We start from the raw sequence: 27,818 nt of genomic DNA on the forward strand, positions 1-27,818 counted from the left end.
AGATGGAAATAAAGAGATGAAATGTAGTACAATAGAGAAGCAATATAGAGGCTGGAAGGAGGAAGTATTGAAATTAACAGATGTCTTTGCTGTGTTCCTGCCACACAGCAGGATCACACTAGAGAAAAGGAGAGAAAAATGGACTGAAGAGTTTCCCATATGACAAACCCAAGTACTTGCAGAAAGTCCTGTCTGAGGATTCCCTGGCCAGCTTTGAGAAAAAGAGAACAATCAAGAAAAGAAAAAAAAAATATTTGGGAATATCTGAGATGTGATCTGGATGTAATATAAATGCAAACTGCAGATACTGAACAGAGAAGCCTTAAAGTCTCATCTGAGACTTGAAAAAGTACAAAAATAAACATGTATAGGCCACATAAATGTGTATATAAACACAGAGCAGAAGTTTCACAAATTATTCTTTCTAAAGTTAGAAATTACCAAATATAAGTGATACATGATAGCATTTTTTTTTCTGAGCAAGAAAAAAAGTGAGGAGCTGAAAGGACTGCATCTAATTCTTCTGTCATTTTTCATGCTACAAAAGTTTCTGTCTTGCATGACCTAATCATTGTTTTATACCTCAGTTCTTTCGTCGGTCCCTGTCAGCTGTTCAGTTCCACTGCTGTTACTGGGAAAGTGAACATAGAACTGTTCATGCAATTCAATTGCAGATTGAATTTTTTTTTTTTTTAATTTGTTTTTTTTTAGTATAGGCAGCACAGGAGCCACTTGAGCTGCCTCAAAAAGTGGAATAGAAAATTATGATACATTTTCTGATGGCTGTGCTTCTGTCAGGATCTCTTTTTTGTTTTGGTTTGGGTTTTTTTTTTTTTTTTTCTGTCACGTATGCTCTCTTTCACGGTCATACAGACAAAAAAATCACCAGACCTGGAAATTTCTTTCCAAGTGTTGTTGAGTTCTAAGAGGGAGGTAAAAAATCAAACAAAAGATTACTCTAAGTCTTTCTTGAGTTTCCTCAGAGTTATCTATGCTGCATTTCCAAGGAAATACACAGTGGCAGTATGACCCCATCTCATTCCCTTCTGCTGCAGGATATATTACTGTAAAGGAAGCCAGACTCAGCTAATTACAAATGTTTAGACACCCTAAGGACAATCTAGCTATAAATTGTAAACAGCTCACATTTTGGGGTTTTTTTAGGAAGCTGTACAAAGAATAACTTTACATTCAACATAGTCATAAGGTGGACAAACCACATCCTCCTATTCAATAGCCCAAGGAAGCATGGTTAGGGGTTTTTGCCAGGTAGTATTATTCACCATAGTTGGCATTCATTTTATGCAGAAACAGCAGAGACTCTTTCTACCTGAAACATTTCCCCATATAAGCAGCAAATATGAAATAGACTCCTTCCCTTGTCCTCCTGTCCCAGCTTACTTCTTGCTGTCAGTACATGACAGACACAAACAAATATTCAAGCATGGAAGGTCTCCCTGCTTAAGCATCATTCCTGGAGTTTCATTGCTGAAACAAGCCAGAAGTTCAAACGATATCATCAGCATTGCAGGAGATCATAGATATAAAATGAACTAACTTCTCTGTATTACAGAAAGTATCTGTCAAAGGCCTCAAGGTAAAATGAAGAAAGTTAATGATCTAAAACATTTAAGGACAGCAGCTTCCCCAGGCCTTGTAAGAGGAAATGAAGATAGATGGTGAGCCCACTCTGCTGAATGTGGCTTGAAGCACAAGCAAAAGGAGTCAAATCCACAATCCAGCAACTAGGGAGACCATTTTCCCAACAATTCTTTCTCTGTTCAGCTGTGCTCGTGTCCCCTCTGCCTGCAACTGCAGACAGACAAATGCAGGGACATGCTGGCTCTCAGGGACATGCTGGCTCTCAGGGACATGCTGGCTCTCAGGGACGTGCTGGCTCTCGGGGACATAGAATCATAGAATCATAGAATTGGCTGGGTTGGAAGGGACCTCAGAGATCATCAAGTCCAACCCTTGATCCACTACCGCTGCAGTTACCAGACCATGGCACTGAGTGCCACATCCAGTCTCTTTTTAAATATCTCCAGGGACGGAGAATCCACCACTTCCCGGGGCAGCCCATTCCAATGCTTGATCACCCTCTCAGTAAAGAAATTCTTTCTAATGTCCAACCTAAACCTCCCCCGGCACAACTTGAGACCGTGCCCTCTCGTCTTGCTGAGGGTTGCCTGGGAAAAGAGACCAACCCCCACCTGGCTACCCCCTCCTTTCAGGGAGTTGTAGAGAGTGATGAGGTCTCCCCTGAGCCTCCTCTTCTCCAGGCTGAACAGCCCCAGCTCCCTCAGCCTCTCCTCATAGGGTCTGTGCTCGAGTCCCTTCACCAGCCTAGTTTCCCTCCTTTGGACCTGCTCCAGGATCTCAATCTCCTTCCTGAACTGAGGGGCCCAGAACTGGACACAGTACTCAAGGTGTGGCCTCGCCAGTGCTGAGTACAGGGGCAGAATCCCTTCCCTGGACCTGCTGGCCACGCTGTTCCTGATCCAGGCCAGGATGCCATTGGCCTTCTTGGCCACCTGGGCACACTGCTGGCTCATGTTCAGCTTCCTGTCAATCCAGACTCCCAGGTCCCTCTCTGTCTGGCTGCTCTCAGCCACTCTGTCCCCAGCCTGGAGCTCCCCATGGGGTTGTTGTGGCCAAAGTGCAGGACCCGGCACTTGGCCTTGTTGAACCTCCTCCCATTGGAATCAGCCCAACTCTCCAGTCTGTCCAGGTCCCTCTGCAGAGCCCTCCTGCCTTCCAGCTGATCGACACTTCCCCCCAGCTTAGTGTCATCTGCAAACTTGCTGGCTCTCGGGGACATGCTGGCTCTCGGGGACATGCTGGCTGAGGTCACCAGAGGCAGGGAAAGGCCAGCCCACACACACAGCCAAGGCACCTGCCAGGCCTGTTTCTAGATAGTACCTCCACTTGAATAAAAGCCTTACTTCCTGTAGAGGCTGCTGTCATTTAGCTGTGCTAAATTATGAGCACTTGTGAGACTTGACTGCCTTTTTTATGCATGGAAATCCCCTGCTGACCAATTAGTACAACTTGCCATTTGCTTAGCGTCATGCTGTGGGAGCAATGCATAGCAGGCCAGCATGAATATGCTCTGGATGACTCTGATCTTTGTTGCCAAGAAGAGGCATGAAGCTTCCCTCAGCAATGCATTTTCTGGTAGGGTTGTATATACATTTAAAGGATTGCTAATTTACCTAAAATGTAAATATAAAATAATCCCTTACTAATCCAGCAAGAGACCATCATCTCTAATACCGTTTCACTCCTGGTTTTTTAGGGGTGCATTTTCTCCTTTCACACACTGCCCCACACATTTTGGTGGTTTCCTTGCTTTAATCTCATCATCATTATTTCCGCCCCACCTCATTCTGGTGCCACCCACTTCACAGGTGCCCACTGTTTTGCCCAGAGAGGCTTCACAGACCACAAGGCAGCCAGAGTCTGATATGTAGCTCTTACTTGTAGAGTCACTGCCCACAAATTCATGATTTTCCATTTGCACATTTTCAAGTGTGACAAGAGATCAAAATTTAAAATCTAGAGGTTTTTCAAGCATAAACCAGAAAAGTACAGGAAAAAAAGATCCCCTATCCCCAAAAAGCAAAAAAAAAAAAAAAAAAAAAATGTTCCCCAAGAAAACTGAGATAAAAGAAAAAGAAACTGTCGATAAACCAGACATTTGTCTGAATGACAGTGCTATCAGGCAGCAGTTTTCTCCATCAGGTGGTTGTTTTGTTCAGAGGTAGCTGGGGAATTTCTTCCTTCCAGACTGCTTCTCCCTGAAGTTCATCAAATCTAAAGGTATTAGCCAGTGTCTTTTATGGACAGCCTTTATAGCTATGGGGGATAAGTGCACTGTGTGATCTCCTTGCTGATCTACTCATCTCTTTTCTAAGTTGGTTAAATATATGACTAGGCCCAAGTTATAACAGTCTAGCCACAAAATTCAAGCAGTGCCAGAGCAATTCATTAAGTACTTTGTTTCCAGTTTTAACAAACAAGAGAGAGTCTTACTTACAAGAGACTTAGCTGAAAGCAAAATTACAAGACAGAAAATTAGCACCATCCTGGCCCAAACCAGGGCGTAAGCTCATCCCACTCCTCCATTTCACAGGTTTGTAGGTTTTCTACAACCTTTTTCTGCACTAAGAGATTAACAGTTGAAAAGATACTTGTATTAGTAAAACCAAGGTTTGAGTCAGCAGCAGTGTTCACATCTTTAACCCCCTGAGATGCATGTTATGGGTATCCTTACATTCTGTGTTTACAGAGGACATGATAAACTGATAGAAATATTGAAACAATCCAGCCTTAAACATTAGGACCCTTGGAAGTATTTCCTGCTTCTGTTGAGCTCTATTATTTAAGACATTCCCCCTTGCTGTAGTGTGTGAGGTCTTCCATATCTTTTACAGTGATTAAAATAATGCATCTCCATGAGAAGCAAGAAAGTGCTGTTGTCCTCAGTTAGAAAAGAAGAATAAAAGCAGAATGAGAAGCAACTTGCCTGGGATTACAGAAGAAAACAGCAGCAACAAATTAAACTCAAGTCTCCTCACTTTCTATGGCCTTATCTTATTCTCTTCTTAGGATTCATTATAGCATTTTTTTAGGTCTGTAGATTGTTGAAGTCAGAAAACAAGCAAGGAAACTCCTTTGACATAAAAATGCAGAGTCTAGAGTAGGCATTTCTGAAAGAATACACAGATATTTATTATTTTAACTAGTTATTTTTATTTTTATTATCATTCTTTTTAACTCCTACTGTTGAAAATCATGGCTAAGGCTTCAGAAAATAGTACAGTTGGAATCCTTTTCGTTTGCATTGGCAGCCAAAATGTTTGTCTTGTTACAGAAAAAAAAAAAAAAAACCAAACCAAAAAACCACTTTCATCTTTGGTGGTTCCAACCTCCCTACACATACTTTTTCTACTTACAGACTACTGACTGATTGTACTCCAAACCCAAGCTTCACATTGTACCCTGGCTCTCCCAAACTATGGGGATATGATGAGGGCTTCTGAGCTGAGGGCTGTTCCCACCACTGCTGTTCTCCATGTACAGAATGTGTACCCTGGGAGAGCCCACTGCTTGGCATTTTAAGGTATTTTGCAAGACCAGCCTTAGCACATATGCTGGAAATTCTCATTTCCCCACTGATCTTTCTTAACACAGGTTTCTCTGCTCCTTTGAGGGTCTCTATGTGTCACTCATGTCCATTTCAGGAACTGCCTATATTTCCAGAGCTGGCTGGAGCTATTTTTTGCTTTAGAAGAGAAGTCTCCATCAGTTTTCCATCTTTAACATAAGGAAATTCCAGACTTCATTTAAAATTAAATACTGAGCTACTTAGTCCATTCTTCACAATTTAGTTTCCTTTCTAAACTAAGAATAAGAGGCACAGACCCACATTCCAGGTCACATCAACTAAATGAATCTCACTTGTTCACTGAGGGCTTTTTGTCTACAAGCATCTCCTTTACATTGCTAATGTTAGCCACAGGAAAAAAGAAAATTTAGTAGTATCACACTCTATGGGTTCATTGGCTGCTCAGTTAAGCAAATCCTTTGGTTGTCATACCCATGGCTTATGATTGCTTGTGGCTCTCAGTCTTCATGACTGAAAAAATTAAAATTTCCTGTGATACAACTCTCAGGAGTATTTTTCTCTTTAATACTATTAAGTAGTAATAAAAACTTCTTTGTTCATAGCAAAATCAACTCCCCCATCTATCCCAGAAGGACCTCTTTTGACATCCTTTCTAGAAAGATTTTGATAGTAGCTAATCTACTTCATGCACATTATCACTCTTTTTTTTTTTTATGTCTTTAAAATATTATTCTACTCCTCCACTACCTTTAAACTGTTATTTCTATCATTTCTGTACAGTTCATTTCCAACACGATTTCTCCTTGTTTGTAATAATCATTGCTGCAGTTTCACCTCAGTACAGTCAACATCACACTCAGTTTCATGTTCTGCATGTCACCTGCAATACACTTGCCTGATGTAAATACATTATTTATTTTTACAGGGCTAGAAAGTATGTGGTCAATAGGACAAAACAGACATGCCTGTGTAACTATTGGTATTGCCAGCTTGACTACAATTAGCAGCAGTAATACTCTTTTTTTTTTTTCTCTTCTCCTTTTGTTATAAAAACATTTTTAAGGATTTCACTACTCTCCCAAACCATTTTTCTCATTTCTTCTTTTAAAGCTCTTCTCATAAGTCTTGTTAAGTGGAATCCAGGAAACTGTGTCTTCAGCATTACGCATCCTCAGACAAGTACCCTTTGCATCACTTTTCTTCTGAACCACAATCCTTGTACCTACTGTACTAAACTACAATATTTTTTCTGGCTTTCACAATTCAGTAAAAAGACTGGAAGAATTTTATCAAAACTCATCTGAACATATTTACTTCAAGTATTATTCTTTAACAGTTATTTTTTAGTTCACTCCAGGCACTGACACTTGTCTTAACAGGGACAAATCCACTGCTGCCCCTCCCTATGACCTTTATCTCTTTTCACCCTCAACATCCTGTCCTAGATCCTTCCTTAAGGCCGCATTCCATGATCCTCCCTCTCACTAATGACAACCTAATGAGTTTTCCCTCAACTAGGGCTGCTCATCCTCCTAGAAGTACGGGCAGGAGGGCATCTCTGGGGTCTTCTCCTCACTGTCTGTCCTGTTGTGACAGCCTCTCCTTTTAGTCAGTTTGGCACCTTCAGCCAGACAAAAAGAATACCATATACATAACTGAGAACTGTATAGCAATTATTTATCAATTAACACACATAAAAGACAGCTGTTAGGCTAAACACTACTGCACTCATGACCCTGATAAGGCATCTGAGGGCCTTTGCTGGCCAAGAAGAGGAAGGCAGAAGGAGCAGTAACATCCTCCATACTTCCCTGGGACAGAGCCATAGTGCTTCTGGGTGCCCTCTGTCACCAGCTCTGTTGACACCTCACCAAATGGCTCAGTGTTTCCTGGCTGTCCAACTAGCCTGACCAGCCTGCTGTTTTGTTTTGGTTTTCCTTCAGGATTTAAAATTTCTCCAGGCTGTTGTGTTCTCTCCTGAAGCCATGAGCTTCTCACGATCTTCTGACTTTCTGAGGAGTGAATGCTTTGTTCATCTTTGCCACTTACTTCTGCTTCTCTTGCTACTTGTTGATTGGTTTTCTTTTTGGAAGACAAGAAGCCTTCAGCTCCACCACATCAATCCCTTGTCTTCTCAGCACCTAACTTCTAGGTGCTATGATGAAGAAGATTCACGTAGCCTCTTTTCCATCATAATAACACTTCTCATTGGCTTTTTACCACACTGCCTCTACTTGCATTCCTGGCACACAGGTTTTTTGTCCCACTACTTGTGCTGGAGACACTTCATACATAAAAACCTTCCAGCGTGTGTGTCCTACACCTTCTGCCTCCAGTCTTTAATATCCCTGAAAGCCTCTTTGTTTCCTTCATAGATCACAGAGCTGAACTTATGGTCCTCTGTTTGGGGCCTGCTTTTAAGAAAACAACAGAAGCCATGCAGCAATAGCCTCCCCAGTAACTCAGCAATAAACTATTTGTGATCAAGGCAAGTATCTACTTCTGAATGCTCAGCTATGAGGATCCAGCCTATTTAGTACACACTATCACAAGCACCCTCTGTAAACCACAAAATGCAACTAAAGCAGATGGTATGAAAAGCAGCCAAAAAAACCTACAAAGCTACAGATGGACGACTCATGTTATAGATGAAAGCAAAGTGAGCAAAACTGAAACAGTAACTCAGGACAGTAACTTCTAAAACTCTTATCAAGACACAGGGTCAGGGGTTGTTTGCTTATATGTTTCAGATGGCAGATAACGTACACATACAAAAAAATAAGCTAAGGCAGAACACTTTCTGCTTATTCATTATTGGCCATCATACTGCAACAAACAACATTTTTTACCAAAACAAAGATGTGGGGCTCATGAAAAAGGTCTTGATCAAGAACGACATGTACAGAAACCTTCCTATGTATTGCTGAGATCACAAGGACAGGCAAGTTTCCTCAGTCTAGCAGAGAAATGCACTAGATTCCTCCATGTCCATTCACTATCTGCCTCTGCAAAGACCCATCACAAAGATGCCAATGTAGAAGCTGTTTTCTATGGCATACGCACAAATTCACTAGAAATGTACAGCTCATTTAATGCAAGATAACCACGCTAGCAGAGAGAAACAGTCCATAAGCCTTCTTAAACAATTGGGGTGAAACTTGTGCAGAACCACCTAATAGTTATCTTTGAAACAAAAATGTCCTTCTCTAGTATTTCAGTTCCGAATCACCCTGGAAAATACCATACAAAATCAGAACAGTGCAGAGCCATCTGCAGGATGTCACTTCTGTATTCCTAAAATAGAGATGGATTTTGCAATGTCTGGACTAGCTTGTTTCAGAGCTGATCCTTTATTCAACGGATCATAGATGCATTCAAATATTGGTTCAGAGCAAGTTTGATTGAATTCCACCAGAGCTGTACATTGTTGGCATTAAAACTGAAAGGGCAAAACAATTGCCTGCCCATCACAGAGTGTCTGCATATGACATACATATTCTTAGTGTCCTCTAAAGTTAGTGCTCCAAAGCTGGGACTGGTCGTGACATTGTATCTAGTAAATGTACTCTAAGCATTTGGCTTTTTACTTTTTTTTTTCTTTCTTTCTTTCTTTGCAGATATGCTAATTCTCCATTTACACTTAAGCACAATGGCCTTTTAAATGCAAGCTGTTGTGTGATAACAGTAGACATTCTCTGCCAATTTATATTTTTAGATATAACTACTGAATAAGTCTAACAGGACTCATGCATTTGCAAATAATTGTACAGATTAATATCCCATCATTCTCTGTGGTCTTTCAGCATCTATGAAGAGAACACAAGGCTCAGCTCTCAACAATGCCTGCATGTGGCCTTCGGTCCTATGTTTTCTTGCTGAGCAATCCAAGATAAGCAGGTTGCCAAAAGAATCAGTCTGTAATGCTTTTTCCTAGACAGAAGGGCACCTAACAGGAGCATACTCAATATTTGGCCCCATCTTTTCCATGCTTAGCATTTGTGTAATCATCAAGAGAGATCTTCATCTCATGAAAAACTGGCATTTTCCAGTGCCTTCTTGGAGCTGATGCTGAAGTTATTTCTTGCGTGTAAAACAGATTTTAAAAGAAATTGACACTGTGGGAAGAGCTTGTTTAACAAAAGCTATGTTTATCTAATCAGCTATGTAGCTCAGCAGGAGTAGTTTGATAGAACACAGCATGGGTTGGGGGAATTTTATTTTGGGCTAATCACAGCCTGAGCCTGGGAGCTGAATGCCCATTAGCAGCTGGAGAGCATTAGGTGTAACCCCGGGGTGCATCTTCTGCTTTAGCTCCATCAGAAAAGATGCTGTGTTTTCTGTGGGCTCCAAAGCTGCTTGACAACATGAACCCAGCAGACTAAGCATGGACCACTGGAAGTTTCTTTTCAAAAGCATGTTCTGACCCAGGCTAACACTGCGTGAATGCATCTGCCAAGAGACAGCTACAGAAAACAACAGCTACAGAAGAATCTTAAGGATAGAACATGGGCACCAGTTGGAGTGTAACCAACTGTACCCAAGTGGTTGGTACATACAGCACTCGGGTCACTTTTTGGTTATTTTACAAGCCGTATTTGAAATGTGATTTTCTAAGTACATGCTAGGGAAGAATGATGACAGCTGCAGCTGAGAGCTAAAGAACATTTCATGTTCAGCAAAACATTTCCTCCGTGCCTTAGCATCTTTAGTCTTTTTTCTTCCCTTCTCTATACCCTACCCCAAGCTGTTTCCTATTTCACATTTAACTCCAGTGAAGGCAATATTATCAACAGTTCCAACAAAATGCTGCAGCTGATTATAGATGAGTGATATGGGTTTACATTTTTTCTGCTTTACACCAGACTGAACACAGGACAAGATTGGGGCCTAAAATACTTGAAGAAAAGAAAAGAAAAAAATCCATTAGCCTGAGATGTACTTTAGAGTCACAGTCAGGTGGGACTTTCATTTGTGTATCAGCAATTCAGATTCTTTTTCCTAAAGAGAGAAATGATATGCAAACAGTATTCTCACACAAGACAAAGACTGGGGTTTTGAATGCACAGAAGTAAGATTTATTTCAACTTGTGGTTTCCACAGCAACTTTTAATTTTATCCTTTATGTGTCTGTCTGTCTAATAAGGTCTTTCACAACATTTATATATACGAGATGTTCTGTTGACAGGGAATTATTTGGAAATTAATTTCTCAAGGAAAAAAATATAACTTCTATAGATAATCATGGCTTCATACACACAGAGAAGAATTTACATATGCATAAAGGCATTTGCATATCTGTGTATATTTTTATTTTTGCTATATATAGCACCATGAAATAGGCAGCCACTGTTGATTACACAAGAATGACAATGACAAAGAATGTAATAGTAGGTGCTATAGATCTGAGTCTCTACTCAGATCTGGAGGCAGGCAGTGCTCATGAAGGTATCATAGCTCTGCATTCACTAACATGCCTGGTGAAGGAGGCAACCCTGACAATAGACTAACTGCTGTTATTTGATTCTAATCTTCCTGATTTTGATATTTCAAGCAAGATAGGGGTAACAAGCTAGGCCAGAGCTTTTCAGTAGTTGGCTAACTCATCTTTTTTTCTACACAACACTCCTCCCTCACACAAGAGATGAAGTGAGTAAAAATATAAATGTATCATCACAGAGTCTCCACAGCATCCCTGATGAGCTCAGGGTTGCTCCATCTTAGACCCAGCTCTACCAAACATGGGGTATGACACCTTATTTCTTCTCTCATAAGCCACCCCTGCAGCCCCCTCGACATCATTCCTTTAAACTTTGTTTCTTTTTAAAAGTTTCAGTAATAAATGGAAGTTGTAATATTTTTTTAATTATTTCAAGTATTCTCCTATTCTGATCTCAAAAAAACCTTGAAAGTCCTGCTCAGCTAAGGTGCTACTGAGACACACTCAGCTAAAGCAGAAACCATCTGGGCAGCAACTTAAAACACTTGAAAAAAATGCTTAGTTACAAGAAAAAACTCTGATTGTGCACAACCCTAAATCTGCAGACTCTGATTGCTAATCCTGTTCTTCAGTGCATCCCATCCTACCCAGGAGTTCACCAGAGGGGCATGCAATACTTAGTGTGTGCAATACTTACCAAAGACAAAACACTTTGCAAACAGCAAAGTCCTTGCTTCAGAAAGCATTCAAGCATAGGACTACTGACTCCCCAGAGAAGTTAGGCCTTCTGACATGTCCTAAGTTGTTGAATCTTGCTTGCAAGGCAAAACAATCTCCTACAATATTCTTCTCCAGTAGCCAGAGCACCAACACTAAGACCTTGCAACCCTGTGCTGGAATGAACTCTTAGATAGTTTGGGATCTAAAAGATCTGGTACGAGTCACAGAGTAGGTGAAGCTGGAAGACACCTTTTGTGTCCAACTCCCTGCTCAGACAGGGTCAGCTGGAGCAATTAGATGAGGGCTGTGTCCAGTCTGGTTTTGAATATTTCAATAGAGACTTCATAGCATCCTGCAGAATGCAGCAGGAGGTCCAGCAGCAATGAAAATCTAAAATCTGTCTCATTGATAGATACAAATTATTGCAAAACAAAATTACCCTCCCCTTACCCATCCTGAACATACACTGAGGTCCTCTGTCATAGGCTGTCTCTCTCTGTCTTACACAATAAACCTATTTCTGCACAACATGTTGCTGGACTTTTTATAGTAACTAGATTACCAGAATTACTTCAGTATTGAGTATTTCTTGAAGCATTATTGGAAAAATTGAAAGAATTACCACCTAGAAAAGCAAAGTGTGATTGCTTGAGATTCTTCATGTGGGTTTTTCTTGTGCTTATATCCAGATAGTAGGATATACTTGGAGCAAGGCTTTGTAGTATTTAAACATAAGAAAAAATTTACAGAATGTTAGCTCCTGTTACAACATCAAGCTAAGCACATGCAAACAAGGAACAAGAGAAGAAACTCAAAATTCCCCACGAAGATAAACCAAGATTCCTCTGGGAACAAATAAGTGCAAATTTGTATTGAAGAACAGTAGCCATGCAGAAATATCTGGCTTGCATTCAGGGAAGACAAGATACTATGCTAGTGTGACCCTACCAGCCTAGGACTCAGTGCAAATTCACAAACTCAATCTAAGCTGCTAATTCTGGCTAATTCAGGAGGAGGAGGATGTGAAGGGTCATGGTGATACATTCCAAGTTGAGCTAGTCCAGTGGCTGTTCTGTAGCACTGTACATCCCATCTAGGCAATCCCTAAATTCTTAGGTTTATCTGCAAGCAAGCAAGATGCTTTCACTTTTAGAGGGCCTGAATACCCTTTTTCTTTTTCAAAGAGAAGACAGAGGAATGGGAAGTTTTTCCTGGAGGAATACAGCAATTAAGGGACTTGAAAAGTTCTTGCAAATGCTTCCTGGGGTAAGACAAGGAGGAAGATGCAGAGTTTTGGGTACAAAATCTGTGACTGTGAGACAAATTACCAGCCAGGTTCCTGTTAAAGCTACTCAGACTTTTCAAGACCTTTTTCATTAAGGCTATGGAACGCAACCGTTGAGGCTCAGGTCTCATATCCCAGTGAAAGAAATAATCTATTGCATTTCTTCTCATGCAGCAAGTTATTATTTCCATCTCTGGCTGTTCCAGAGTTCTCCACGTGAGGTGTCAGATGAAATAATGTCAAGGCATCCAGGAGGCTGGGTCAGTGCTAGAGACCAACACAAATGTTCACAAAAAAGTAAGAGAGTAGGAATCAGGACTCAAAACAGAGGCCAATTCATCCTAGCCCCAGTATAAACAAGTCTATGAGGCTTCTCTGGGCATAGTGTGTGCTAAGGTTTGTGCAAATTGATTTCATAATATAGTCAAAACCACTAGAAAATACACAAGAAGACCAAGAGCAGATGCAGTGATTGGTAATGACAGGAGATAGAATTTGGAGGAAGTGGAGCAAAAGCCTCCTTATTCTGTTTGTTTCTGCTCTTCTTCAAATGCAAATTTTTGCAAATGCACAAGGAGTCTGTGGTTTTCCTCATTCTCTGGAAGTACTGTTGCTTATATGATTAATCAGATAAAATAGCATCTGCTTTCTGCAAAGCTCAGTCCACAATGTCTTGATTATATACAGTGTTATTAACAATGTATGAGTCAGACAGGGGTATAATACCATTCAGATATTTTGTTACTGTATCTGAACTAAATAAAAACACTGATAAAGAAGATTGTCTGAAAAGTCTTAGGTTTTTTTGAGCTGGATGCCTATTGCTGCTGTGAGTGATATAAGGCAGCATGTAAACTGTGAAGGAAAAAAATAAACTGGCTATCAGATTTTTTCATACTAATTCAAGACAGGCATCACCCAAGGGTAAGTAAGATGCTGCATATTACAGATTTGGATTTGGTAGGTGAATTTAGATTTGCAGAAGCTGAACATAGTAAAGAACAATTTATTTTCTATTATGTGTTGGCAGAAAATAAATAAATAAATAAATAAAGTAGACCTGCAGTATATATATGTGTTTCTAAGAAGAAGTTCAGTGAAAAGAACTAAAAAATTCCAATTCAGAAATTTCCCCTTTGGCAAACAGAAAAATCTTATAAGAAAAAATCTGGTTGAGAGGATCTGGCACCTATTCTTGCAACTGAATAGAGAATGAAGTTGGATTTGATGCCAAAAAAGGAAGGGTAAAAATGGATAACATAGTACTTAGAGAAGATTAAAATCAATAAACTAAGAAAACTAGTGCATGAGAGCACTGGGGAGACAACTTTATGGAATTAAAGAGAAAAGCAAGTAATTGCTTAAAGAAGCACCATTAAGAGCACATACACAAACTGTTCCAGGACAGAGAAATGATAGGAAATGTAGCAATAGTCCTTCTTGGTCAAATCATGAGTTCTTCAACTGCCTCCAGCATTTCTTATGCTGTATTGCATACAGATTGTGGCCATTGTTGACTACTCAGTCAAGTAGCTGAGGACAAGTTAACTTTAGGCAAAAAGACTTTGCAAAAGCAGAAAAACCAAGTCACAAAAAAGACATCAAAACCAGCAGGACAATATTCCAAAGGTCTTATGTATGTTATGTTATGTTATGTATATTATCAGGGATAATATTTTTTTTCTTATCAGAGAAGAAAAGCTATGACATATGTCAAGAAGACTAGACCAAGAAAGAGATGTTGAAAGAAATAACAACCTAGGAAACCAAGGGTTTTGATTGAATTGAACCCTTAGGACTTTTGACCCATTTACAGGGTTTACAGGAAGATAGTTTATCAAACTATCTCAAACTACCAAACAAATCTCATTCATACTCTGAAAATGCATTCCAATTTATGGGGTTTTAAACATAAATTTTTGTCAACTATTTTTTTTTCCATACTCAGTGAACAGAAAGGAAATAGAGAACTGCTTTACAGTATTGGAGCACAAGCTGTTACCAGAAGATAAATTGCTCATAGATTAATCTGAAAGCAAACATCATCCCTAGTACCTATTGACTTGCCTGTCCTGCATTGGCCTTATCAACCATCAGTGCACTTGTAGCAAGTGTGGGCAAAACCCTTCTGAAATCTTCATTCACGAAGCCAAACCAAGACCAAGAGTGCCCTATAAACATTATGAGTGCAAATCGACACACTGAACAGATGCATTTTCATCTATAGTCACAAATAGTACTAAAAAGCATGGGTGATAATCAACTGTGCATTTGACTAGACAGTCTGAAGCAGAAGTGGTCAGGCAGAGCTGTTGCAGCAGCCCTGGATGAGGGCCTCACACTCCCAACTGTTTTTATTATTGTTATTATTAATATCTTGGTGAGAACATCCAAATAGCTCACAGCAACAGTCGTCTCCTTTTACTAGCTCTGTCACAATGATTATTCAAAAACAGACAGCATTTTTCTAGCCATTTCAACAGGGCTACAGAAGAACTTGTGGAAGTTTGCAGCCTAAAACATTTGCCTTGCTTAAATTTGCTTTCAGTGCAAAAAATCAGTATAAGATCACCAAAGCTGTTCTTGCAGTTACGGTAGAAAGCTTGGTAAATACACTCATAAAAACATCCTCAATTTGATTATTTTCCTGACTAAATTCTTACAAGAGACAAAACACTCAGTTTGGGCTATTCTTTGGGTTACACCATGATGCCTATCCCATTACAAAATCAGTATGACAAAAAACTTACATTATTTTTCTTCTCATTCTCCAAACTCTCAACAGATCGTAATTAAATCCAGGTGGGAAATGAGCACTTTCTTAGCAGCCAGCTGAGGAGAAGACAGCTCGGGCAGGGACAGCAGCTCCCAGCCTCTGCAGGAAGCTCTGGGAGGGCTCCCACATCTACCCTGCAGCACTGACCCAGTAGCTGGTCCCTGCTGCACACTGGTCCCTGTTTCAGAGCGGGAGAGAGTTGGAAAAAATGGACCTGGCTGCAAGCCCAGCTTGGCTTTTTTGACAGAGCATGAGTTAAACCCCCAGTGAGCCACTGAAGCAGTGCCAGGACTTTCTCCTTCCCCTCACTCTCCTGAGGTGTGTGTCTTGTGGCTTTCAGGCCCTTAGTGTGTAGCTCATATAGCTCACCAAGAAGCGTGACACAACTCCACAACTCTCCTTGGTGATGGCAGGCACAGGACACCATCAAAGCCCCTGGCTGGTTTTCTGCACTGAGAGAAGAGTGCAGGGAGCTTCCCGTATGATGATAACCTGTCCTTCACTTGTCACAAGCAGTGGTTAAGGTACCCAGTTAGATGACAGGCAGTGTGAATGGAAAAAGTAATTACTCACCCTGTTAAGCTGCAGTGACCCAACATTGTGCTCCTTCTCTTAGTCTCATTCTTCTCCTTTGTCAACCCCCTTCTCCAGTCTGTCCCATTTTCCTCTTTCTGCTTCCATACAAAGTCATTTAATTCACAGATCTCCATGTCTTACCCAGAGCAACAAGGGCTTCCTTTCTCAGCATGTGCACAGGCCCACTGCTTAATTAAGCCTATCTTCCTCCTTTCAAAGAGGATGCTATTAGCAGAGCTAACAGACCCATAAGAATAGTTATCACCTGTTGGCAGCTTGGATGCAATACATCCTCCTGTTGTCAAAAGCTGCAGTGAATTGCAGATGGCTAAAAAAACAGCAGTCTGTATCTGAAACGACCTGCTGGTTGTGCCACCATTATAACATACAAAAGATGGGCAGAAAATTAACTGAGCTTGATCAATTATTATGTTCTGCCTGGAAGCATTATTCATGTACTAACCTTTTTTGCAGTCACCCTCACTAGCCACATTATTCTCTTTGGCCTAATAAATTTTATTAATCATACGCAACAAGCTCAAAAAGCACAAGGGACAATTTTATTTCAAAAGGAATATACAACAATTATGCAGCCAAGGCCTTTTATTGCCTGCAACATGTGAGTTTGCCTGAGCTATGGGTTGATAACTCAAGCTTTTTGTTGGAAGTAAACAGGTGATGATCAAAGCCTGATGAGGCTAACAATGCTGTGAGCTAATTTTCTGAGAGGCTGCAGCAGGACTTCCTCTTGAAACACAAAATCAGACATGAATGAGTCCACCTGCCTGTTAAGAGCTGTGGAACTGCCAGGAAAGCCCATTTCACCAAGTATCTGCGGCACAAAGAAACTCATCTCATTGAGAGAACACTTTGTTTCAGCACAAAGTCTCCTAAGAATTTCTGGGAAACGCTGGCACATTACAGGTGACCGGACCCCTGTGGTACGAAATACAAATTAAAAAGAAAATAAAACCTTGAGTGCAGAAGCCATGGTCTTCAGCCAGGGCTGATTATCACAGTGATGTTTCTCCAGACGGTTTTACTCCCCACACTATAGTCTCCCTGTGTGTCTCCATTAAATCCCACTCTTCAGCATTCCATTTGGTACAAAAGATTTATGAAAGTTCTTGCTCTGCACCCTAAAAATCATGACACATGTGCACCATGGCTACCAAAAGCAGACTGCTCCACAGCCTGACTCTTCATTTTGACAGACACGTCATCCTTCTGTCTGTCTGCAATGATCCAGATTCTGAATAAGAGAGACCCAAATTGCTGTAGTCGTCCACCAGAACAATCCATGCTCACTTGTCACAATGAGTAACACCAGCCTAGGAGCCCAGGTTTAGTCCTAAGTGGGCATTTTCCTGACAAACAAGAGATTTTTCTCCTTTGGAGGCTTCCAGTCATAACCAACTCCTTGACAGCATTGTGACTCTGAAAGGTCCCAGCTGACAGCAACAAAAAAGGATGCTGTATCTGCCATCCAGCAGGCCTGGGAAACAGCTTCCTGAGATGAAGGTGCTGCTGTGGATTTCACTAAAGCTATAAAGCACTCACCCTAGCTGGCATAGCATCACTGAAAACCTGTTTTCACTAATTCCAAGTGATTTGTAACTTCTGTCTCCCAGGGGCTATATACATGAAATGGTGCAACTCCTTCCCATGGAAGACGTGAAGAAGCTGTACACAGCTCTGAAATAGTTACCCATCTGACATTTAACACCACAAGAAAGGCTTTGCTCAGTTACCCAGCAGGTGTGAATGGACTGCCTTCTGTATGTAATTTTCATTAAGGTGGAGAGCCACTCTTTATGCCTTTCTGACCAAAATGAAAGGCAGAAATGATGCCAGTAGATGCCCACCATACACATGTATTTAGAAGTGCCAAAGTGAAGTGCAATTAGAAGACATTGGGAGATCCTCATGCCTAAAAACACTGAAGGAGCACAGATGACTTCCTCCAGCAACAAGCAGGCAAAGGCCATTCAAAACATATTTGAATATACTTACTGCTGCATTAGTGTTTGGAAGGTTTCACAAAACTGATGAATGAAAACTAAAAATAAACAACCAGTCTGTGGGGTTTCTTTTCATCTTGGGGGCATGAGGATGAGAAGAAATAAAATTATTTGCTTGGGGGTTCTTTTTGTTTGTTTTAAGTAAAGATACCAACTGCATTTTGCACAAATGCTTCTGTTCTGTGATCTCAGCATCTAAGAAACTGGGCAATAAACATTTACCCAAATAGCCCCAGAAATAATTCAAGTGAGTATTTGTACGTTTACTTCAAAATGAATCTTAGAAAATTGTCCATTGGCATTTCTCATTCTATATGAAGAGCAATTTAAAACTGGCTTCTTTTCTTCAATTGTCAATGCAAGCGGAAGGTTTAATTGAAAAAGAAATACATTTTAAAAATAAACAAAGATGACAAAGACCAGATTGCCAACTGCCTCGTGCAACTACTCAGAAAAAAACCCCTCTTTTATTTCTGCATTTCTGATGGATGCATTTCTTTGACCTTCTGTGTCTTGGGGTCCCTGTGTCACCTCCTGGTTTCCACTGCAAAATTCAAAATAGAATCCAGTTTTGCCAATGGAAAAAAAAAGATATTGCATATTCACCAAAATCTGTTACTGTGGCACAGAAATATGTCAACTATTAATCTGAGGGAAGACAACGCATACCTCAGCAGCCATTTCCAAAAGAAAATTCAGATATTTATTTTCCCAACTCGATCTTTTAAAACGTCAGATGCTTCAACAGTTGATATTTAGAGAAAGAGAGAAATAATTTACTAAAACAGATTGCTTGCCCTCAGTGTCTTCAGGTCAGGAAACAAAAGGCTTTTGGTGGGCAGTTTTGAGTGTTCTGCTTGTCCACTACGTGGTAAGATCTGAAATTTATTAGTTGAAGTATAAGTTCTAGTAACTGAATATCATTAGTAGCTGAGCTGGTATTAGACTGCTTGTGTCTGTACTGTTAATAGTTCAAATATATAGCGTTCTTCTTACTGTAATTCTGATAGATTGTCTCTGATAAGACAGGAGGCCTGTCTGCATCAGTTTTCTCACGTGATGATGTGTATCTGTAATTCCTAGTCTGCAAAATACAGAAAAGCACACACTATTATATTACCTGTTACAATTTTGTGGAACCATCATACACCTATAGAGTCCAAACAAAAAACAAAACCAGGAGAAACCTGGTAGGCAACACTGCTTTTGCAAAGAAACTTTTGTGAAGTTATTTCTCTAAGCTCTGCAAGCGAAGGGGTAGAGCATAGAGGCATAAACATGAACTAACAAAGAGATGCAACAAGTTATTTCAGAAAGCCTGAAGAAGGACAGCCTTTAGAATTTTTTTTTTTCTTAGTATGATTAAAAACAAATTTTGAAATGCATAATGAGTAGATAATGAATAATTTTAACATCTCTGGAAAAAAAACAGGGAGGCCACAGGCAATCAAATTTAAGCTCCTAAAATTACTGGAAGTTTTTGACTTTGATGTCTGCGATTCCGACTCCCACCAGTCAAATTATCCTGAATGCCATAGAAAAGCATATCAGGAAATTAATCCTTCTACCTTCAGAGAATTTTTTGACTACTCTACAAAAAACATGACACACAGCCATCACTTTAACTGTGGAACAGAAAACAAAATATGAAATAATTGCTTTTTCATAGCACATTAAATTAAAAAGGGGGCCTGAGGAGAGAGCAGAATATTATCAGGCCACTTAAATATGCATCCCAACACACTGGAATTATGCAGGAACTAAAAGTTGCAGTGGCAAGTTTTATCACTGCTGTTCCCTAGCTTCTGAGTGCTTGAAGTGCAACTGTGAAAATAAATGTTTCATAGCAGCGTTTGTCTCTAGTACAGCACAAGGAAGTGCACCCTTTTCCCTCATTGTAAAATGCCTGTCTGGTTTCATCCAGTCAGGTAGGTTTCTGCCATCAGGGCAATACACATTCTTAAGCAGAAGATCAGAGTTAAGATTACTCTGTGAAGCAGAAATGTGAAAACATTAACTTTGGGGAGACTTTAAAATTCAGCTTAGCTGTTGGCATTGTAAATGTAACTTACAGTGTTCTTAGGCAGGAAATGCACTACTCCAACCTCAGTCAGGTGCTTAAGCAATTACTCAGATACCCTGAATGAACACAAAGAGGGGGCCATCCAAACAGCAGACACACTCCCAGAAACCCTGTTCCTCCCTCCCCCCTTCCAAGCACATACAGAAACAACCAGGAATGTTGACAGAGCAGACACATTGCAATCAAAGTACATGCTTTACTGAAGAATAGGAGAAAAAAAAAAAAAAAACCACAAAGAACACCCAGGTGGAAAGCCCACTTACTGAATATACCACTGCCGGCCGGTGAGTCGTTTTACGTAACCGGGAAGCTGAAAGTAGGATTTTAAGAAATTAAAATGGTTTGATAGGGCAGGGTGCCCAGCTGTTATGTCTAGAGTTCTCCTGTAGCTGACCCCAGATGTCAAAAGACTTTCTTCAAAATACTGTTACACTCATCGGTTAAGTTCCTAGTTTTTTTATGTCCTGGTCTTTTACATGCTATTACTTTATATTTCGCTTGATTGAAAATTTTGATCTCCCTAGGAAACATGACTGAATTGACTGAGTTAGGTGCACTTTCATTTTTCTGCAGGGACACACTGGGCCAGGGAACACATTTGAGCACACTTTGTCCTCTTCTCAGCTGCCCCAAAGAAGCACATCCCTCCGTGGCAGGGACAAGCTCCCATCAAAGTGCTGCAAGCACTGGCTGGTGCTGCCACTGCCAATTACAGCTGCCCTTCTCTTTTCTTCTTCTCTCTCTGTTTTCTTCAGCCTGCCTTCGCTGCTCTTCTAGGACACACCTCCCCTCATTGCCTCTCTTGCCAACCCCCTTTCACCTCATTTGTTCAGAGTCCGTTCCTGAAATAGACCTTCAATGCAATATGCCCAATAGTAGGGGAATAATCTGAAAGATACTGAGCAAAAAGAAGAAATTCGGACAAGCAGAAAAGCTAGAACAGAACTAAGTCAAGGGGGGGGGGGGGGGGGGGAGAAATAAATCAGACACTGATTCTTTGCAAGTTCCCTCCATTTACATTTCACCCACCTCTATGTTGCCTTTTCCCAGTGCTTCATTTGCTCCCTGAAAACACTCCTGCCTTCAGTTTATTTTCTCTTTTTCCAATTTTAAGCCTCCACTTGGGCTTTCATTTCCTTCATACCCCATCAAAATCATCTTACTTAACTCCAAGAGTAGTAAACAATCATCTGAGTTCTCACTAGCAAGTTATTCAGTATGAGCCTAACTCACTATCTATTAAACCTACACAACCTGAGAAACTGCGAGTGTGCCAAAGGAAAAGATGGACTTTTGGCCTATTCTTACACTTACTCAAGGAAAAAGTTATGATTGCTGATAGGAATGGAGGGGTTGCTTTTCTCTATTCATTAGACTAATTTGAGAACTGTCATTCTAGTGTACAGAATTTTGTCAGTAAATGTAGAATGATCAAAACAATTCTAAAAACTCAGAGCCTATCCTACCCTCAGAAAAAATCTTTTTCGTTTTGGATTAGTCTCTGATATATATATATATATATATATATATATATATATATATAAATACACTAATATCATAATAACTATGGCTCTTACAAAACTCCAGTCTTGTTTTCAAGTTCCACCTCTTACTTTATTAGGACTTTTCCAAAAAGTCGATGCAACATGTATGGACATTTTCCTCAAACATTACCTCCTATCACACTCTCAGCAATAAAGTACATATCCTCATACCTGCACACGGTCAGCAATGGAATTATAATGCATCTCAGGCTCATCAAATTACTCACCTCTGCATCTGAAAATCAAGCATAAAGTCACACCACTGACAGCAGCAACACTTGTAGATCCTCCGATCAGGAAGTAAGAAAGGCTGTGAGAAGTGTCTGAGAGATGAGAAAAGAAAGCAGGTTACAGAGCTAGACATCAGTATCCACTGACTTTATGGTATTATTACCTGTCTTAAACAGAGGAGAAAGCTAATCCTTTACTACCACAGCTCAAATGAGTGAGAGACAGATGAGATGTGTGGATGCCAACCAGCAATAGGAACCTGCTTCACACATCCAGTCATTTGTGTGTATAAACACTTTTCATTTTCATTTTCAATGCGTCTGCCTGCATAGACTCATTTTCTTCAAGTGATATTTGCCCTGCAACAACAACCCTGCAAAATTCTGTTATTAATTAGTGGCCTATGCTGACTTCTGTCCCTCATGCATCTATCAAGATATTTGGCCATATGAGCACTTACATAGCTGTTCTTACAAATTCTACTGGAATAGATTTCTAACATGTTCAGCCATGCCAGCTGAGAAGCTGAACGTTTTACCCTTTACTACCTTTGGCCCTGGGAAAGATCTCTTCCAAGTCACAGACAGACATTCTTCAAGGAATTTTTCTCCAGACCATCCCTACTCTGGGAAGCAGGAAGAAAATTCAGCTTCAGGGTTTCAAAGTTTCACAGCAAAAATTAATGATCTGTATCATGGTGGCTGCTAAAAACAACTTTTCTGTCACCAGTGATTTCAAAGGTCACTGAAGTACTGTGCTTGGTTTGCATGGCAAGCTTTTGGTTGCAGGGGGGCTGCAGGGGTGGCTTCTGTGAGAAGATACCAGAATTTGCCCTCCTCTCCAGCAGAGCCAGTGCCAGATGGCTCTAAGACAGATCTGCTGGCCAAAGCTGAGACAGTCAGCAATGTCCATAGCACTTCTGTGATAACATACTTAAGAGAAAAACTGCTACACAGCAGCAGGTGGGGAGAGGAGTGAGAATATGTGAGAGAAAAAATTCTGCAGGCAACCGGGTCAGTGAAGAGGGGGAGAAGGTGCTCCAGGCACTGGACCAGAGGTTCCCTTGCAACTTATGGAGAGTCCCTGCCAGGGTGAGGCAGGCTGTCCCCCTGTAGCCCATGGGGAACCACAGTGGAGCAGATAACCACCTGCAGCCCCTGGAGGTCCATGCCAGATGAGGTAGTTGGGTCCTGAAGGAAACTGTAACCCAGAAGAGAACCCCTGCATTGCAGCAGGCTCCTGGCAGTACCTGTGGCTCCGTGGAGAGGAGTCCATGTATAAGCAGGATTTCTGTCAGGACTTGTGGTCCTGTGAGAACCCACACTGCTCCTGAAGCACTGCACCCCATGGAAAGGACCCACACTGGAGCAGTTTGTGAAGTACTGCAGCCCTTGGGAAGGATGCACATTGGAGAAGTTCATGAAGGACTGTCTTGTGTGTGTGGAACCCCACAGTGGAGCAGGGGAAGAATGTGAGGAGAGAGGAGCAATAGAGATGAAGTTTTATGAACTGACCACAAGCCCCATTTTCCTGTACTATTCAGGGGGAAGAGAGAAGTTAAGAGTGAAGCTGAGCCTGGGAAGAAGGGAGGAGTGAGAGGAAGGAGCTTTTAGAGTAATTCTTATTTCTTGGTAACCTACTCTGATTTGATTTGCAATAAATTAAATTAATTTTCTCAAGTCGAGTCTGTTTTGCCTATGACACTAATCAGTAAGTGATAACCCTGTCCTTACCTCATACCATGAGTTTTTCATCATATTTTTCCCCCGTCTTATTGAAGACAGAGAATGATAGAGCAGCTTGGTGGGCACCTGGCATCCAGTCAAGGTCAACCCACCAAAAACAGAACGAGGAACTCTTGTAAAAAATAGCAGGGATAGAAAGAACACACATTGAAAGTTTCTCCACCCAATGCCACGAGACATTTGGTTTCAAATGATAAACTCAAAATTATTAATTTCTCTATCAATATGCACTAGAACTTTGGCTTACAACCCCACTAAGCAGTCTGCAGAGCCCTGGCATTCAATGGGAGCAGCTACACAGAACAGCACAAAGCAGCCCAAAAACATGATGAAGAGCAATTACAGAACAATGTTATTTACATGACAGGTCTAGGGACAGATTCAGGTTTGTAGCTGGATGGGTAACCAGGCAGGTGACAACAGGAAGCATGTTGTTGATCCAGCTGATGTAGCTCACTCTGGTCACTGTTCCATTGGGGTGATGGACTTCTTCCTGAGTGCTGTGATTACTTGCAGGGATCCAGGAGATGTCAGCAGCTGGCTTTCCAGCAGATGCTTGACAGACAGCCATGCTGCTCTTGTCAGAGGTCAGAGTCACTGTAGGAGGGACTGAGGAAGGAGAGAAAAAAACAAACAAACAAACAAAAAAAAAAAAAAAAAAAAAAAAAAAAAAAAAAAAGCCATTATTTCTAGTTCAGTATAAAATGACCAATTGTGAAACTGAAAAAGAGACGGTATTTTTCTTTTTATGTGATGAATTCAAGGGATTTAAAAGTAATTTGGAATATCATAACTGACAATATTTAGGGAAAGAAATACATTCAAAAGTCCAAGGTGAATATCTCCAAAACTAGCTAGCTAAAAGTATTGTTTCCTCATGTTTTCCAAAAGGTAATGGTAGAATATGGGATGACAGAGAGGAGTGGTTTAAATCAAGATTTATAACTATACCAGTGCCCATACTGAAAAGAACACAGCTTGCTGAAGCTTCAGCTTAAATATTAAAACTTCTGGGTAGGCAGAATGAAGAGCTGGATATTAGGGAAATAAAGGAGGAACTGGACAGAACTGTTCTGCCTTAAGTCTAACAACTCACTCTGCATTTGACAAACAGGCAAAGGCTTGGACAATACCTAAGCCATTGTCAGGAAGTTAAGGTGCTGCAGGGAAGAACAAATTAGGTGAAAAAAAGTAATAATAGCAACTATGCAGCTCCTAAATTAATTTCCCATAATTTTTTTATATTAAGAAGGCTGAACTAATATAGCCACAATATGAAATCTTCTCCTATATGTTGGTTTGTATTTTATTTTCCTTAATTTATGGAAACATAGAGCTAGTTTACCTATCTGAAAAAGGTGATTTGATATATAATGTTTCCTAATATTCTTTTGGCTCTTCCTGTGTTGAAAATAGTCTGATTTTTATTTTAGTAATGCAGCCTTACAGACAGCTTTCAGTATTTCTGCAAGAGTGAACTATTTCCAGTTAGTGTCCTGAAACTTTTGCTTTCTTTCTATGCAGCTCTTACCCAGACAAAACACACATTGGCATAATTGTAAATTTTGCTTCAGCATCCTCCTGTTCAGCTTATAGCAGCAATATTTCTTTGATATCTTCCATTTGCATTAACTTAAACAAGAGTGTATACTCCTGGTTGTGTGAACATTCACATAACATTCAAACCCCATGTTATGCCCAAAACACGGTCTCAGAAACTATGCAGACTGTTGAATTTGTGCATTTTGAAACCTCCCCTGTTTATGACTCAGAAGTAATTAAAAAAAAAACAAAAAACAAAAAACAACCCGCAGCCCCTCAGGTTATTTCTCCATAAAACAACCAGGTCCTATTGCATAAGTTCTTGTGCCTTTTTCTTGTCTTCAAATAGCCAGACTAAATCAGCTAACCTCTTATTTTCAGTTTTAGTGTGCATCCAATATGAATTTGGTCTTTTACCACCAAATCAAATAATTTCTCATCCACACAGACAGAAAAAAAACCCTCAAGGTTTGTCTTACCTGTCACAGTCAGAGAGGAGAAAAAAAGAAAATTTCCTTCACCGCTGACAGTTTCACAGGTGTAATTTCCCTCATCACCAAGGTTCACGGGGTAAATACGAAGAGCAGGGTCTCTGCCAGGTGAATATTTCCACATCAGCCTCGCACTGCAGTTTAACCTCCTTGTCTCATTGCGATCGGCTCTATAGGCCAACAAGCAGCAAGTGCTGCATTTCGTCTTCCATGTCACCATTAGCAAAGGCACCTTGGAGAAGTAAGGGCAACTCAGCACAGCCTCATGACCAGTCTTCACACTCACCAAGTTGTAAGCTACATAAGGAAGACATTAAAATTATGCTACAACCTATTCCTATGCCAAAGCCTGTTCCTTGCATGCACAGAGCCGTAATCAAAGCATACATGTGAATGTAGACTTAAAAACTTCTAGTTCCCTACTATACTGGCAGCTTTGGGGACACATTTCTCTGTGCAGACACATGTAAGGAGTGTGCAATATCCACGTTCAGCTTCCTGCTGTCAGTCTTTGAAGTCTGGAAATGTGGTTGAGATGGTGCCTTTTCACTGTGGACACTGTGTAGTTATGTGTTGCATGCTGATGAGCTGCAAGTCCTCCTTTTCATTTTTAGGCAGCACTATTGCTTTTACGTGGGCTTTGAAAAACTGATTGCAAGGGCAAGATTCAACTTTAAGGAAAGGAAAGGAAACTACTTTTTAAAAAAAAAAAATCTTACTGAATTAGGAGCCTTGGTTAAAGTGCACGCAAAACCAGCAGCAGAGCATACCCCTCGTGTTTAATAAGGGGCATATCTAGATCCCTTTTCTACCATACATCATACCTCTCCTGATATCATCTCAGTTGAACATGAAATGGGTCTTCAGGTGATCTGTGTTGGATTCCTACCAGATGTATCATCCTGTGCCATTCTGCTGTGCAAATGATGATTTTGCGAGCTGAGGTGACACTGGCCTTTGCATTCACTTAAACCAATAAGCAAAATTTCCCCTGATGAACTGTGAAGTTTCAGCATACTGGTAAGTTAGAAATAGAAAGTGCCAAAGACTGCTGCATGTAGTATTGCATCTCTCAGACTTACCTGATCCTTCAGCCAGATTGATTAGCAAGAAAAGGAGTTCAGCCAGAACTTCCCATGTTTGACTCATCTTCAGCAGAAGGAATCAGCACTGCAGGAAATGAAGACAAAGAAAATGGTATGTGGTTCTGCAAAGCTCTTCCAAGAAAACACATAGTAAAACAATTTTCCTTTGAAAACAGAAGTTCTAGACAAGACTCCACATCAAGTATCATTCTTACACCAAAGAAAATAAAGCCAAAAGGGTTTTGAAAATTAAAAAAAAAAAAAAAAAAAAAAAAAAAAAAGACAAAAACAAACAAACCTGCACTTTATATTTTACACTTATTGTTTTTTTAAATAGCTTATAAATTGCTTGCTCTTTTTTGCAAAAGGGTAGCAGTTCATTGGTATGATTGAGACAATGCTGTCATCCCATCACATAGTTTTATGGTTCACACAGAAAAGCAGAACTGCATTGTATCTAAAAGCTTTCCATTCACAATATATAGCAAACTCAGAGAATCTTGGTGTAAACCAATTCAGCTGTTGCTCAGCTGTTGCTTGAGCATGGATTTGGATAAGAACATCACTGATAATTTCCTGTGGTTAGATGTCATATAAATGATTGCCAATTCGGCAAGGCAAAATTAAACTATGCTATACTGAACAACACACATGTGTATGCCCACAGTCAAACTCACAGCTTCTTTTCCTCAGGTCACAGGCACCACCAGCACAACACCCCACTGCAGCAGGTACTCACATTTGTTCTGTCACAGCAGAAAGGTTCCCCACAAACTCACTGTTGTGCCCCTGACCAGCTGGGTATAAAGCCGAGGCCTCAGAGTGTGTGCCTGCTTGCACGACGCCACACGAGCCACATCCTGACTGCAGTTTTGTTACTGTCAGAAGTCAGTGGCACATTCTTGTCATGAGGATCCCTGTAGCCTGCCCACAAAGCTATTTCATTGCCCATTACTCGCCTCTGTGTTTCCCCAGTGTGTCTCCTTGACAGACCTTTTGTCATTCTCCCCTTTATGCTGTCATTTGTGTATCTTTAATCTTTTAGCTTCTGAATCAGTCACTTGCAGCCAGAGATGACTGGAAAATTGTGTTTCCATCCCATGGGAAATCCTGATGCCTTGTTTTCATTCCCAAGTCAAAACCCAATGTGC

General features: G+C 40.6%; 1 protein-coding gene across 3 annotated transcripts; it reads right to left on the reverse strand.

Annotated features, from left to right (window-relative positions):
- Nucleotides 1-16,466: 16,466 nt before the first annotated feature.
- On the reverse strand, nt 16,467-27,524 carry LOC139801635 (cell surface glycoprotein CD200 receptor 1-B-like). Of its 3 annotated transcripts, XM_071756151.1 has the most exons (8): nt 27,345-27,524; nt 26,665-26,752; nt 25,571-25,879; nt 23,910-24,158; nt 21,801-21,896; nt 20,293-20,339; nt 18,943-19,030; nt 16,467-18,490 (listed from the first exon to the last, which is right to left on the reverse strand). In XM_071756151.1, the coding sequence occupies exons 2-8, from the start codon at nt 26,729-26,731 to the stop codon at nt 18,474-18,476; spliced, it is 873 nt and encodes a 290-aa protein (XP_071612252.1). In that variant the 5' UTR covers nt 26,732-26,752; nt 27,345-27,524; the 3' UTR covers nt 16,467-18,473. The 3 variants fall into 3 exon arrangements, with proteins under 3 accessions (XP_071612252.1, XP_071612235.1, XP_071612243.1); XM_071756134.1 differs by lacking the exon at nt 16,467-18,490 and having other exon boundaries at nt 18,627-19,030; XM_071756142.1 differs by lacking the exon at nt 16,467-18,490 and having other exon boundaries at nt 18,627-19,030; nt 27,319-27,407.
- Between the last annotated feature and the right edge of the window lie 294 nt (nt 27,525-27,818).

The sequence above is a fragment of the Heliangelus exortis genome, chromosome 1 (genome assembly GCF_036169615.1).
Source record: "Heliangelus exortis chromosome 1, bHelExo1.hap1, whole genome shotgun sequence".
NCBI lineage: Eukaryota > Metazoa > Chordata > Aves > Apodiformes > Trochilidae > Heliangelus > Heliangelus exortis.